Source organism: Oncorhynchus nerka, linkage group LG11 (assembly GCF_034236695.1).
Source record: "Oncorhynchus nerka isolate Pitt River linkage group LG11, Oner_Uvic_2.0, whole genome shotgun sequence".
Taxonomy (NCBI): domain Eukaryota; kingdom Metazoa; phylum Chordata; class Actinopteri; order Salmoniformes; family Salmonidae; genus Oncorhynchus; species Oncorhynchus nerka.
Window position 1 is genome coordinate 53,853,454 of NC_088406.1, and position 15,575 is coordinate 53,869,028.

Genomic DNA, 15,575 nt, shown 5'->3' on the forward strand with positions numbered 1-15,575 from the left:
AGTTGCTGACGTGTGTATAAAATCGAGCACACAACCATGAAATGTCCATAGACAAACATTAGCAGTAGAATGGCCTTACTGAAGAGCTCAGTGTCTTTCATCGTGGCACCATCATAGGATGACACCTTTCCAACAAGTCAGTTCGTCAAATTTCTGCCCCGGTAGAGCTGCCCCGGTCAACTGTAAGTGCTGTTATTGTGAAGTGGAAATGTCAATGTCACCGCGAAGTGGTAGGCCACACAAGCCTCCCAGAACGGGACTGCCGAGTGCTGAATATCGGCTGTCCCCGGTTGCAACACTCACTACTGAGTTCAAAACTGCCTCTGGAAGCAATGTCAACACAATAACTGTTAGTCGGAGCTTCATGAAATGGGTTTCCATGGCCGAACAGCAGAACACAAGCCTAAGATCACCATGTGCAATGCCAAGCGTTGGCTGGAGTGGTGTAAAGCTCACTGCCATTGGACTCTGGAGCAGTGGAAACGCATTCTCTGGAGTGAGGAATCACGCTTCACCATCTGTCAGTCCAAAGGACAAATCTGGGTTTGGCAGATGCCAGGAGAACGCTACCTGCCCGAATGCATAGAGCCAACTGTAAAGTTTGGTGGAGGAGGAATAATGGTCTGGGGATGTTTTTCACGGTTCAGGCTCTTAGTTACAGTGAAGGGAAATCTTAACGCTACTACATACAATGACATTCTAGACGATTCTGTGCTTCAAATTTTGTGGCAACAGTTTGGGGGAAGGCCCTTTCCTGTTTCAGCATGACAATGCCCCCATACATAAAGCGAGGTCCCTACAGAAATGGTTTGTCGAGATCGGTGTGGAATAACTTGACTGGCCTGCACAGAGCCCTGACCTCAACTCCATTGAGGATGGGATGAATTGGAACTCCGACTGCAAGCCAGGCCTAATCTCCCAACATCAGTGCCCGACCTCACTAATACTCTTGTGACTAAATGGAAGCAAGTCCTCGCAGCAATGTTCCAACATCTAGTGGAAAGCCTTCCCAGAAGACTAGAGGCTGTTACAGCAGCAAAGGAGGGACCAACTCCACATTAATGCCCATGATTTTGGAATGAGATGTTTGAAGAGCAGGTGTCCACATACCTTTGACCATGTAGTGTATTTGGGCCAATATTCACAGCACGCAATGTCTACATCAAGCTTGTGACTCTACACATTTGTTGGATGTATTTGCTGTTTGTTTTGGTTGTGTGTCAGTTCATTTTGTGGACAATAGAAAGGAATGGTGCATAATGTATTGTGTCATTTTGAAGTCACTTTTTTTGTAAGTAAGAATAGAACATGTCGTCTCTAAACACTTCTACAGCGATGTGGATGCCACCATGGTTACGGATCATCCTGAATGAGTCACGAATGATGATGAGCGAGAAAGTTACGGAAGCACAAGTATCATCTTGCACTTTAACCTCGGCCATTGCGTCATTTCAAATCCAAACTGCTGGAATCCAGAGCCAAAACAGCAACAAAGAAGTGTCACTGTCCCAGTGCCTTTTGGAGTGCACTGCATATGTGTTCTTTACGTAGTTCTATGGTTAACCCCTTCACTACCAGACCATAGCCAATAGTACAGTGGCCTGCTAGCAATCGGACCATATGCTAAGCCCACACTGCAGTAGCCGGGAAGCTGGTACCTTGGTGTTAACCTCTTCAATACCAGACCGTAGCCTACAGTAGGGTTGTTACGATACCAGTATACTCGATTTTCCATGGCAACAAAAAGAAAACGGGAAGAAGTCTAAACTATGCCTTATTGGTGCAAACGCTTGGGAAGTAAACATATGTGACTCTGGATGATGAAAATAAGGCCGTTCGTTTGTTTGTTTTGCTTGCCATGATACTTAAAGAGTATCGCGATACTGGCACGCACTGTTAGTCAATTTCTTGCTTTTGCACAGTGAAGTAGTACAAGTACAGGTACGTGTGATAAGAACACTGCCTTTTTCTTCTATTTGCAGAGGTGATGGTTTCCTATTGGCACCGAGCCATACACCAGGAGATCTCCGACTTCTTCAACATCCTGGAGTGAGTATCCACAGTGTTAACACTTCCTCTGTCCCTGTGTAGATGGGCAGATACTACAGGTGGCTGGGTACATTGCATTTATTGTCAAAGACACGGCTGCCCATTTCAGACTTCAAATAAGTAGTTGAACACGCAAAGCTGGGAAGAAGTTGAATAAAAGGAGAATATGGAGAATATTAAGTGTGTCCTTGCTGACTCAAGCACACTAATGAGAATTGTTCCGCTGACTAACACTTTAATGTGGTTGGGTTTTGGTGCTGGTGTCTCCAATATTATTGCTTGATGACTAGCAGAAACCTACTAAAGGACCCCCCTTGGTGAAATAGAAAAGCTTACGTTCTCAAAAGATGAAATGTGTGATCGTAGTTCGATAATGCAACACCCCACACCTGATTAAAAACACTAGCTTTTACAAAAATAATCACATTTGTGTTTAAAAAACAGTCGTGATCTAATTCACAGTTGTGATGTATTCATTGCCAAATGAACGGTCTTGTCAATCAATAAAAATGTATCGCACTGCATACTTGTACTGTAGGCATATTACATGCTGAAGAACAGGAACCCACTGACGGTGTTGTAGTGATTGATGTTGCTTCGAAGACCGTCCTGCCACTGAACTGGACATAAACAGTGTCCCCCACCTCCAGCGGAACACTGTTCCACTGTTTCCCCTCACATTATTGATCAATTCACCAGTCTTCACTAAAACACTGTACATTGTGTAACAGAAATGGTACATTCCTTTTAACCTTGGTTGTGAAGGAGCCTATAGAGGAAGAGAAGAAATTATTACATTTTTTTTTTTGACCATACCGCATAGATGTATACTGAACAAAAATATAAACCCAACATGCAAAAATGTCGAAGATTTTGCTGAGTTACAGTTAATAAAAGGAAATCAGTCAGTTGAAATAAATGTATTAGGTCCTAATCTATGGATTTCACATGACTGGGCAGGGTGCAACCATGGGTGGTCCTTGGGCATAGACCCACCCACTGGGGAGCCAGGCCCACCCACTGGGGAGCCAGGCCCACCCACTGGGGAGCTAGGCCCACCCACTGGGGAGCCAGGCCCACCCACTGGGGAGCTAGGCCCACCCACTGGGGAGCTAGGCCCACCCACTGGGGAGCTAGGCCCACCCACTGGGGAGCTAGGCCCAGCCACTGGGGAGCCAGGCCCACCCACTGGGGAGCCAGGCCCACCCACTGGGGAGCCAGGCCCACCCACTGGGGAGCCAGGCCCAGCCACTGGGGAGCCAGGCCCAGCCACTGGGGAGCCAGGCCCAGCCACTGGGGAGCCAGGCCCACCCACTGGGGAGCCACTGGGGAGCCAGGCCCACCCACTGGGGAGCCAGGCCCACCCACTGGGGAGCCAGGCCCACCCACTGGGGAGCCAGGCCCAGCCACTGGGGAGCCAGGCCCAGCCACTGGGGCCAGGCCCAGCCACTGGGGAGCCAGGCCCACCCACTGGGGAGCTAGGCCCACCCACTGGGGAGCCAGGCCCACCCACTGGGGAGCCAGGCCCACCCACTGGGGAGCCAGGCCCAGCCACTGGGGAGCCAGGCCCACCCACTGGGGAGCTAGGCCCACCCACTGGGGAGCCAGGCCCACCCACTGGGGAGCCAGGCCCACCCACTGGGGAGCTAGGCCCACCCACTGGGGAGCCAGGCCCACCCACTGGGGAGCCAGGCCCACCCACTGGGGAGCCAGGCCCAGCCACTGGGGAGCCAGGCCCAGCCACTGGGGAGCCAGGCCCACCCACTGGGGAGCCAGGCCCAGCCACTGGGGAGCCAGGCCCACCCACTGGGGAGCCAGGCCCACCCACTGGGGAGCCAGGCCCACCCACTGGGGAGCTAGGCCCACCCACTGGGGAGCTAGGCCCACCCACTGGGGAGCTAGGCCCAGCCACTGGGGAGCTAGGCCCAGCCACTGGGGAGCCAGGCCCACCCACTGGGGAGCCAGGCCCACCCACTGGGGAGCTGGCCCACCCACTGGGGAGCTGGGCCCACCCACTGGGGAGCTGGGCCCACCCACTGGGGAGCCGGGCCCACCCACTGGGGATCCAGGCCCACCCACTGGGGAGCCATGCCCACCCACTGGGGAGCCAGGCCCACCCACTGGGGAGCTAGGCCCACCCACTGGGGAGCCAGGCCCAGCCAATCAGAATGAGGTTTTCCCTACAAAAGTGCTTTCTTACAGAAAGAAATACTCCACCCCCTCCTCATACGATCCCGCTGGTGAAGAAGCCAGATGTGGAGGTCCTGGGCTAGCGTGGCTTCACGTGGTCTGTGGCTGTGAGGCCGGTTGGATGCCCTGCCAAATTCTCTAAAACGACGTTGGAGTCAGCTCTGGTTGACATTCCTGCAGTCAGCATGCCAATTGCAGTCCGGATTGAATCTAAACCTAACTTGAAGTTGAACTTTAGTAGTTGAACTTTAGTAGGACTAATGACTCTGTCCTCTCATTATGTGGAGGGAGGGAAGGAGGAAAGTGTACATATCAGAGAGAGACAGAGGAGGAAGGGAATAATGGGAGACTTGGCAGAGGGGAACGAATGAGACTGATAAAAGAGTGAGAGAGAGAGAGAGCGGGGGGCTGTTAAACTGACGAGAGTTATAGAGAAATAGGCTCCAACTTTTCTCCCCTAGCCTCCACTCAGCTCTGCAGTAAATTCACTGCAGTAAATTCACTTTCCTGTCTCTGCTGGAGCTTCAGTTTTTATAACCCACAGCTCAAAGACACACAGTGCTGTAGTACCTCTCCTCAGCTCACACTGGACACACACACACACACACACACATACATACACATACATACACACATTGTGACTGCACAAGCATGTATTGTGACAGCATGCACGCACAACACATACCCACATGCACACACGTGCTTATAAACTTATACTCAACACACACACCCTAATACACAGTCTCTCCTCTTCCTCTATGCAGGCTGTGTCTCCAGCACTTTAGATTCCTGGGGAAGCGCCACATAGCCAGGTAAGTATCATCCTTCCACAGGGGCTTTTAGCTGATACTATGTACCTGCAAAACCCCTCCCACTCAGAGGTTTTGTGTGTGTGTGTGTGCATGTGTGTATGTGTGCGTGCGTGTGTGTGTGTGTGTTTTCATTGGTTTTATCAATGAAAGACATGCAACAGAACCTTGTGTCAGATTGTTTGAAATGTAATGTTTGCTCAACAGCCAGATACACACACACACACATTCAACCACACACATTCAACTACCCTCCCCCCAACTGACACACAGTCACATACACACTTAATGTGCATAATATATGCACATGCAACAGTCGGTCACACACAAACACATAAACGGAATATGTGTACTGTATGCGTATGCACACATACCCAGACTACTCCAAGGATCCAGGGTGGGGCTCACTGACTGTCTCCCTAGCCACAGCTGCTGCTGCCTGTGTGTCTGTGTGTGTTTGCGTGCTTGTGTCTGCATCTACTGGGGAGACAAGAAAGAGGGTGGATCCCCTGCCAACCCCATAGTTCTCCTGCTGGCTGCAGTCGATAGAGAGAGGGAGGGAGGGAGGGAAATATGATTAATGGCAGACACACAGATGTTGACAACGAGGTGGGCGAACTGGGACGTTTCTCACTGTCGTGGTTGGCAAGAGCATGGTAGTTGGGGGGGGGGGGTCTGTCTGTTTGCTCTGTCTGTTTGTGTGTCTGTCTGTTTGTTGGTGTGTGTGTCTGTCTTTGTTGGTCTATGTGTGTCTGTCTGTTTGTTGGTGTGTGTGTGTGTGTGGTGAAGAGCCTGATCACATGGATATGCTCTCGTGAGCTCAAACCAGTGTGTGATGCTGTTCAATTCACACCTCAGATATAGATATTGGGGTACACTATGTGTGTGTGTGTGTGTACGTGGATCCTGGAGCAGTCATAGGCTTTCCCAGCCAGATTTTTTTCTCTCCATGCGTCTAATTTAATTTGTCCTTATTTCCTCCTCAATGTGAAGAAGAAGAAGAAAAAGCAGAGACGTTTATATTTTATTATTGTTCTCTTTTTGTCAGAGCCAACAAAAGGCTGGGAATGTGGCGTTTTTAACTATGTCAGGCATTAGTAGAATAAAAACGAAGGGACTGGGAGACTTTTGACCAGAGCCCGTAAGTGCACTATAAAGGGAACAAGGTGCCATTTGGGTCACATACGTTGTCTGGGGCTGATAAGTTACATGCAACCTTAATCAGAGAGGCTGCTGGGGAATTTGAATAGTCTCTCTCTCTCTCTCTCTCTCTCTCCTTCTCTCTCTCCTTCTCTGTGGCGCCAACACTTTGATGCCTGTCTGAACTCAGTGTGAGCTCTTTTTTGAAGTATGCTGATGACTTGTGCATCCACAGCGCTCTGTAAAGGTTTTGCTGAGACATTCCTATAACGTTTTCCGTGTCAATTGCGCCTCATTGGTTTTTATTTCCAGCACATCTCTCTGTTGAGTGGATACAGCCTAGCAGGAGCATACATACAGTAACACACAACACACCTGTAACACTGGTTGTGTCCCAAATAGCACCCTATTCACTTTATGGTGCACTACTTTTGACCAGAGCCCTATGGCCCCTGCTCCTAATCCCTTTATAGTGCACTACCTTTGACCAGGGTGTACTACCCCTATGGGTGGTAGTAGTAGGGCACACTGCCCTATCCCACCTGGACAAGAGGAATGATGACCTGGCCTCCACAATCACCCGACCTCAACACAATTGAGATGGTGTGGGATGAGTTGGATCGCAAGTTGAAGGAAAATCAGCCTACAAGTGCTCAGCATATGTTGGAACACATTCCTCATGAAGCTGGTTGAGAGAATGCCAAGCGTGTGCAAAGCTGTCATCAAGGCAAAGGGTTGGCTACTTTGAAGAATCTAAAATATATTTGGATTTGTTGAACACATTTTTGGTTACTACATGATTCCACTTTTGACTGGTACTGTATTCTCAATATAGCTCATCCTAATATATCTACTACTGTACATACCATTTTATTTCCTAATTAGATACTGTCTATACACATCATGTATTTATATTCTAGATTCTGACACAGGCTCTAATAGATCTAGCCCTGGATTATTATTAGGACCAGTTCTGCTATTTCTTGAGTTCTTGTTTAGATTTGTTTTATTATTTGTGTGTGTTTGTATTGTATTTGCGAGACATCCTACCCGCACTGTTTGACGCTAGAAACGCAAGCATTTCGCAGGCACCTACTATAACACCTGCACATCTGTGTATGTGACCAATCCACTGATTTTGGATTAGACAAAGGCAAATAGGGTGCCATTTGGGACCCATCCACTAAACGTCTGTTTTCCGTGACACTTGTCAGCGTTTCTGTAACATTGATAAGGCATGAGACACTCGTAAACACTGATATGACATGTTAACACACTGATCACACTGGAGTGTGTGTCCGTTGACCTTGCTCTTGCCTCCCCCTCTAGGTTTTCTCCTCCACGCTCCACGTGTTGATGTGTGTATTGATGTGTTAATGGGTGGTCCATGCGACTGCACATGTATTGATGGCCACACTTTCATGTGCGGCGAAGACTGACTTCTTACTGTTTAACCCTAAAACTTCTGCTGGTGATATTGTTGTGTGTGCGTGAGGGGGTGTATGTATGTATGTGTGTGTGTGTGTGTGTAGCTACTCGCATGGCTTTGCCGCTGTCATATGTAAGCTAATGATCATGTAGCATTCATGTGGCATGATGACCATCCCTCCTCCCCATCATCCCTCCATCCGCTGCTCTACATTCTCTGTGTGTACTGACCGTAGTAGCATCACTGACCTGAACACTAACAAATCTGCTAATTGAGATGGCATTAGCGGGTCTTGTTAGGCTCAATTCATCTCTTCATCTCTGTCACCACATACACTAGCTAATGTATTAGCAGCAAGCAAACTAGCTTCCAACAAATGCTCTATAGCCCTTAAAATACTTCCTAACTAACGGAAACCTCAACCTAACATTGGAAAAATGTATTTATTTCTCTATCTAACGCCACTAACCCCGCTACTTTGCTGTGGCAGCGTTCAATACTGAAATGACCCCCTCCTCTTTCTGCTTGGCTTGATGGCTTTAGCCCACCTGATTCCACATGTATCACGCGTTTCAGAGTAGGAGTGCTGATCTAGGTTCAGGACCCCCCCTGTCCATAATAATCTGATTCATTATGATCTGAAAGGCTAAACTGATCCTAGATCAGCTCTCCTACTCTGAGATGCTTGATAAATTTGGGTCGTGATGTTCAAATTGACAACGAGGAGGAAGAGTAATGATGATAATGATGATGATGATGATGCTGTTACTTAACGCTGGTGTCATTGGCTTGTGAACAGGAAGCTAGCGGCCGTGGTAAAGCTGGCCCAGGGCACCCAGAACAATGGCACCCTGAAGGGCTCTAACCATTCCACCCAGCCCTCCACAGGCCTGCTCCCTCAATGGTAAACACACAGTCGCTACCTGGGGGCCCTCCACACAGGGAGCAGGGTGAAGTTTTCCCTACCACCTGATCTCGGATCAGTTTAGCGTTTACCCCACTAATGGTTAAGGTTAGGACCGGGGGAGGGGAATCTGTACCTAGGGGAAACTTCACCTCGGAGCTCCACACAGCGTCCGACATATACTCGCACACACACTGTACCCTTTTCACACTACTGAGCCGAGCTGTACTCTGCTGGCCTGGTTACGCATCCACTATAGTTGCTGGAACCGGGCTGGAAAGGACCATGTGAAAGTAAGATATCAGAGCCAGTATAATATAGTTCAGGTTGTCACCACGGTGAAAATGGTGATAAATACAGTGGAGTTCAGAAAGTATTCAGACCCCTTGACTTTTTCCCCAAAAATTTTACGTTACAGTTTTATTGTAAAATGCGTGTAGATCGATGTCAAAAAAGGACAATTAAACCAATTTGAATCCCTCTTTGTAACGCAACAAAATGTGAAAAAAAAAGTTAAAGGGGGTGTAGACTTTCTACAGGCAGTGTATGTAACAATAGCTAGGTGTCTTACATTTTTTAGGGGGGGGGGGGGGGGGGTTACTGGACAAAAATGTATAGCTTACTGAACGAAAGCTCTAAATAAAGTGGAACAGAAAAGCTCCTTTCTGCCTCTATATCCCTCAACTCCATGTTAGTCCAGTAAACTATACGTTTTTAGTCCAGGATACTATAAATAGGACTTAAACCAGCCGAGTTTGTGTGCTGCACCATTTGTCCTGTTATGAGTTTAGTTCACCATTGCTGCTCATCAGTGTCGTCTTCATGGTCCTGAACAAGTGACCATCCATGGTGGACATTGTGAGTGTGTCATGTGACATAGTGTGGTGGCCACTCTGTTTGCCCAGCATGCCCCCAGTGTCTACCATACGTGTGGCGTGGTGTAATTGGCTAGTCCTTTGTCTGCATATCCTCCCTCATTAAAAATAGGATCCCTGTCTTAACGGCAATCCCGTTTAACTACGTGGTCGCATTAACATGTGTGTTGTCACTCTACAGGGGATGTTGTTTTCTTAGACATTTTCACACACTTAGGACCAATCCCAAATGGACCCCTGGACCCTTACGCCCTATGCACTTGTGGAGATCTGATCAGATTTGACAGGTGCAGTCAATAAATGGTCCTCCAAGGTTAATTGGACATTTCCCCATATTGCTTATACCAATCACGTCCTCTCAGATCTCCACAAGTGCATAGGGTCTACTGGTCCGTTTGGGTTTGGGCGGCAGTGCAGAATTACAGGCTGTTTTCGAGGTGGAGTGAATATATTGGGTGTCGTGTTCACGAAACGCAAAACATTATGAAACGGGTCAAATGAGCGTTCCTATTGGATAAGTTCACAGAGTATCTCTCTTTGTTTCAAAACGCTTTCACCTGTTTCGTCTCTGCTGAACACCACCCCTTGTGAGGTTGAAAGTTATGTGTTGTGTGTTTGACCCCCGTCTGGTCACCAGGATGCTGTCAGGACAGGATGGCCATCGGCACGCCCGCTCCCAGACAATGCCCATCATCCGGGCCAAGAACGCCCTGACCAACCCCAAGCTGCTGCAGATGATGGAGACTGGTAATGTCCCCCCGAGTACTCCCGCCTAACAACACTGCTGGGCAATGCCACCCCGCTCCCATTTCAAAACTGTTTAGTTCACATCAATGTGTTCTGTTATTTAGTTGGTTAAGTTAGCTTTTGTTGTCCTAGGCCAATAGCTTGTTTTACTTTTACCAACTGCCAATAGTGCTATTTCTTATCTATTACAGTGCTAAGTAACATTACTTAGCTATTATAATTCTGTCTCTAGTGTTGTCTTTTGTTAGGTGCGTGAGGGTTATTGCTAGGGTTAGGGTTGGGCTGTTGTTGCTAGCTGTGCTGCTGTACCGTTGCTCTTTTCCTGTCCTTCCCTCAGATGGGAACATCCCAGAGGGTGACCACCTGAGCCCGACGGACATCGAGGCCAATCTGTCCACCGAGGTGGCCCTCATCGTACTGGATGTCCTGGGCCTCTTTGTCCATCACCACAAGGTCAGACAACAACACTGACCACTGTCTGAATGGTCAAACACCGATCCTGACAACTTACAGACCAGTTACGGTTGCTCAACTTTCCCGAAATCCCGGTTGGAAGATTCCTGGAATCTCGAGGGAATAAACAGGAAATCCATCCAGGATTTCGGGAAAACCTGGGAATTGTAGGGGAAATTTCTAGAATTTTGCCTTATCCTAGACCTGTCATTCATGAGCCTATTTTAATACGCCACTGCCACCTTGTGGTTATTACTAGGAACTACAGTGACTTTTTCGCCTGAAATCTGTTTAACTATTCACTATTGTTTCACTTCACTGAATCTGAGATATTCAGTTTGTATTCCAAGCTAGGGATTTGTATCTTCTGTTGTTCTTGTAGGTTACGGTGCACTCCTCAGTCCTCAAGTTAGCTGTCCCTCAATACCTATAATTGCTATACTCTGTAAAGCAACCCGGCAACCTAGACATGCTGCTTTTTTTGTCTTTTGTGATTCATATTACGTCTGTGTCCCAAATGGCACCATTTTCTCTATATAGTGCACTAATTTTGACAAGAGCCCTATAGGCCCTGGTCAAAAATAGTGCACTATATATGGAATAGGGTACCCTTATTCCCAGACTCAATTGGTACCGCAGTGCCGGCTGGTGGACGAGATAAGGAATAGGGTGCCATTTGGGAAGCACATATGTTGATTGTTGTTCATTCTCTCCCACAGAAACAGTTACTGCAGGACGAGGGTCAGAACCTGCTGATGAAGAAGGTGTTCGACACCTACCTCCTCTTCTTCCAGATCAATCAGTCCACCAGCACCCTGAGACACGTCTTCGCTGCCCTGCGCCTCTTCATACAGAAGGTCTGTGTACTGGCTGATAGCTCTCTCACACCCATGCACACTAACTGACTTCATATTACATTATTGACGCTGAACTCTCTCTCTCTCTCTCTCTCTCTCTCTCTCTCTGTCCCTCTTTCTCGTCCTTTCTCTCCTTCCCTACTCTCTTCTTATTTAACCTCATCTCTTCTCTCTATCCCCTTCCTTACTTCCCCTCTTTCTCCCTTCTTACACCCTCTCTCTCTCTCTCTCTGTCCCTCTTTCTCGTCCTTTCTCTCCTTCCCTACTCTCTTCTTATTTAACCTCATCTCTTCTCTCTATCCCCTTCCTTACTTCCCCTCTTTCTCCCTTCTTACACCCTCTCTCTCTCTCTCTCTGTCCCTCTTTCTCGTCCTTTCTCTCCTTCCCTACTCTCTTCTTATTTAACCTCATCTCTTCTCTCTATCCCCTTCCTTACTTCCCCTCTTTCTCCCTTCTTACACCCTCTCTCTCTCTCTCTCTGTCCCTCTTTCTCGTCCTTTCTCTCCTTCCCTACTCTCTTCTTATTTAACCTCATCTCTTCTCTCTATCCCCTTCCTTACTTCCCCTCTTTCTCCCTTCTTACACCCTCTCTCTCTCTCTCTCTAGTTCCCCTCTGCGTTCTTCCAGGGTAAAGCGGACCTGTGTGGCTGCCTGTGCTACGAGATCCTGAAGTGTTGTAACCACCGCTCCAGCTCCACCCAGACTGAGGCCTCCGCACTCCTCTACTTCTTCATGAGGAAAAACTTTGAGTTCACCAAGGGAAAGTCCATCGTCCGCTCCCACCTACAGGTCAGTCAGCGGGGATGGAGGGATGTGTGCGGTGTGGGGGTGGGTATGTGTGTGTGTGTGTGTGTGTGTGTGTGTGTGTGTGTGTGTGCCAGAGCTTTCTTTATTTTCACTGTTTTGTTTGGTGAACACAGGGCCTGGATAGAGAAAGGCCACGATATTTCTATGGCTTTGTTTACCTCTGAAACAGACAGTTTGGCAGCCGATCAGAGACCACACACACATCGCCACACTGTTTCAGAGCGGTTGTGATTAGCGTCACCTTCACTCTTGTTCCCTTTCCCTCCTCTCCCTCCTCCATCCCTCCAGCTGATCAAGGCAGTGAGTCAGCTGATTGCGGATGCTGGCATCGGAGGCTCACGCTTCCAACAGTCTCTGGCCATCATCAATAACTTTGCCAACGGAGATGCTCCTCTCAAGGTGAGAACAGGGACTGGAGTGAGAAATGTTTTGCATCCCAAATGGCACCCTATTCCCTTTCAAATCCACTACAGTGTATATCAGGGATGGGCAACTGGCGGGGAAACTCAATTGGGGTGTCAACTTACGAGGTAGAAAATTAGACAACACAAGGTGCAATTTCTACATTTCGCTGTGTATCAACAGTTTTTCTCTTGTAATGTCAGTCACTAATAGTCACTCAATTAGCCCTTGTCAGCAAAACATTTTTTGATTGGTAAGTTAGTCTAGGGGCCAGCTATGGCAATAGGGTGGTGTTTATTTGGGTGTCAGCCCTGGTGTTGAGGAATTAGAGAGTTAGTGATTCCTCTCTTAACTCCCTCTAGTGACTAATAATGTTTGTATATGCTGCGACTGTGTATACTGCCCGTGTTTGATCTGATGTGACGTCATGTACATTGTTTCTGTAACTGAGCCACACAGAAGCCACAAACCCTTTGCCTGTGTTTACGGGCAAAAAGGACAATAAAACCTTTTATGAACTGTGATGTCATCGTGTTTGATCCATTCGCCCTCCCAGAACACACCGCTCCCTGCCGAGGTGAAAGACCTGACCAAGCGGATCCGCACGGTGCTGATGGCCACGTCGCAGATGAAGGAGCACGAGAAGGACCCGGAGATGCTGGTGGACCTGCAGTACAGCCTGGCCAACTCCTACGCCAGCACCCCCGAGCTCCGGCGCACCTGGCTGGAGAGCATGGCCAAGATACACGTCCGCAACGGAGACCTCTCCGAGGTACAGTAGAACTGGGTTACTGGGATATGTTATGGGTTGTGTGATCTGATGCTATGTTGTGTATACAGGGTACAGAGGTATGTACAGTGGGTATCATATAAGTATTCACCCCCTTGGATTTTTTTCACCTTTTGTTGCGTTACAAAGTGGGACTGAAATTAATTATATATTTTGTTGTCATAGATCTGCGCAAAATGCTCTATAATGTCGAAGTGAAAAGAAAATTCTACAGAAGTTTACAAATTTAAATAACAAAAAAAAATAGTTGTGGCATAAGTATTCATCCCCTTTGTTTAGGCAAGACTAAATTACACTGATCAAAAATACAAACGCAACATGCAACAATTTCAAAGTTTTTACTGAGTTACAGTTCATATAAGGAAATCAGTCAGTTGAAATAGATTCATTAGGCCCTAATCTATGGATTTCACATGACTGGGAATACAGATGTGCATCTGTTATTCACAGAAGTTTTTTTTTTTTTTAAAGGTGGGGGCGTGGAATGGGAAAACCAGTCAGTATCTGGTGGGACCACCATTTGCCTTGTGCAGCGCGACACATCTCCTTCGCATAGAGTTGATCAGGCTGTCGATTGTGTTCTGTGAAATGTTATCCCACTTCTCTTCAATGGCTGTGCGAAGTTGGTGGGAACACGCCGATCCAGAGCATCCCAAACATGCTCAATGGCTGACATGAGTATGCAGGCCATGGAAGAACTGGGACATTTTCAGCTTCTAGGAATTGTGTACAGAGAATTGTGACATGGGGCCGTGCATTTTCATGCTGAAACATGAGGTGATGGCGGCGGATGAATGGCACGACAATGTTCCTCAGGATCTCATCATGGTATCTCTTTGCATTTCAAATTGCCATCAATAAAATACAATTGTGTTCGTTGTCTGTAGCTTATGCCTGCCCATACCATAACCCCACTGCCACCATGGGGAACTCTGTTCACAACATTGACATCAGTGAATCGCTTGCCCACACAATGCCATACATGTACCATCTACCTGGTACAATTGAAACCGGGATTCATCCGTGAAGAGCACACTTCCAGTGTGCAAGTGGCCATCAAAGATGAGCATTTTCCCACTGAAGTCGTTTACAACGCCAAACTGCAGTCAGGTCAAGACCCTGGTGAGGACTACGAGCATGCAGATGAGCTTCCCTGAAGCCCCATTCCCCCCCAGTTGCCCTTTGTGCAGAAATTCTTCTGTTGTGCAAATCCATAGTTTCATCAGTCCAGGTGGCTGGTCTCAGATGATCCCGCAGGTCAAGAAGCCAGATGTGGAAGTCCTGGGCTGGAGTGGCTACATGTGATCTGCGGTTGTGAGGCGTTGAACGTACTGACAAATTCTACAAAACAACGTTAGAAGTCTGCTTACGGTAGAGAAGTTAACAATAAATGATCTGGCAACAGCTCTGGTGGACATTCCTGCAGTCAGCAGCTCTGGTGGACATTCCTGCAGTCAGCAGCTCTGGTTGACATTCCTGCAGTCAGCAGCTCTGGTGGACATTCCTGCAGTCAGCAGCTCTGGTTGACATTCCTGCAGTCAGCAGCTCTGGTGGACATTCCTGCAGTCAGCAGCTCTGGTGGACATTCCTGCAGTCAGCAGCTCTGGTGGACATTCCTGCAGTCAGCAGCTCTGGTGGACATTCCTGCAGTCAGCAGCTCTGGTGGACATTCCTGCAGTCAGCAGCTCTGGTGGACATTCCTGCAGTCAGCAACTCTGGTGGACATTCCTGCAGTCAGCAGCTCTGGTGGACATTCCTGCAGTCAGCAGCTCTGGTGGACATTCCTGCAGTCAGCAGCTATGGTGGACATTCCTGCAGTCAGCAGCTCTGGTGGACATTCCTGCAGTCAGCATGCCAACTCCCTCAAAACTTGAGGCATCGTGTTGTGTGACATTACTGCACATTTTAGAGTGGCCTTTTATTGTCCAGTGTATGAATTATCTTGGCAATGGAGAAATGATCACTAACAGGGATGTAAACAAATATGGAACATTTTGGGGATCTTTTATTTCAGCTCATGAAACATGGGGCCAACACTTTTTACATGTTGCGTTTATATTTTTCTTCAGTGTAGTTCAGTTGTAAAATGGCTGAGTTCAGAGTTCAATGGCTGTGACGGGAGA

General features: G+C 47.9%; 1 protein-coding gene across 5 annotated transcripts in view; it reads left to right on the forward strand.

Annotated features, from left to right (window-relative positions):
• LOC115137144 (dedicator of cytokinesis protein 10-like) overlaps positions 1-15,575 on the forward strand; it is a 179,486-nt gene that overhangs the window by 134,893 nt on the left and 29,018 nt on the right. For all 5 annotated transcript variants that reach the window (XM_065024655.1, XM_065024656.1, XM_029673248.2 and 2 more), the window contains exons 37-45: positions 1,983-2,049; positions 5,004-5,051; positions 8,417-8,521; positions 10,034-10,143; positions 10,481-10,596; positions 11,316-11,453; positions 12,060-12,242; positions 12,549-12,659; positions 13,219-13,434. In XM_065024655.1, the coding sequence (XP_064880727.1) occupies positions 1,983-2,049; positions 5,004-5,051; positions 8,417-8,521; positions 10,034-10,143; positions 10,481-10,596; positions 11,316-11,453; positions 12,060-12,242; positions 12,549-12,659; positions 13,219-13,434 (1,094 nt within the window). The remainder of the gene's footprint in view (positions 1-1,982; positions 2,050-5,003; positions 5,052-8,416; positions 8,522-10,033; positions 10,144-10,480; positions 10,597-11,315; positions 11,454-12,059; positions 12,243-12,548; positions 12,660-13,218; positions 13,435-15,575) is intronic.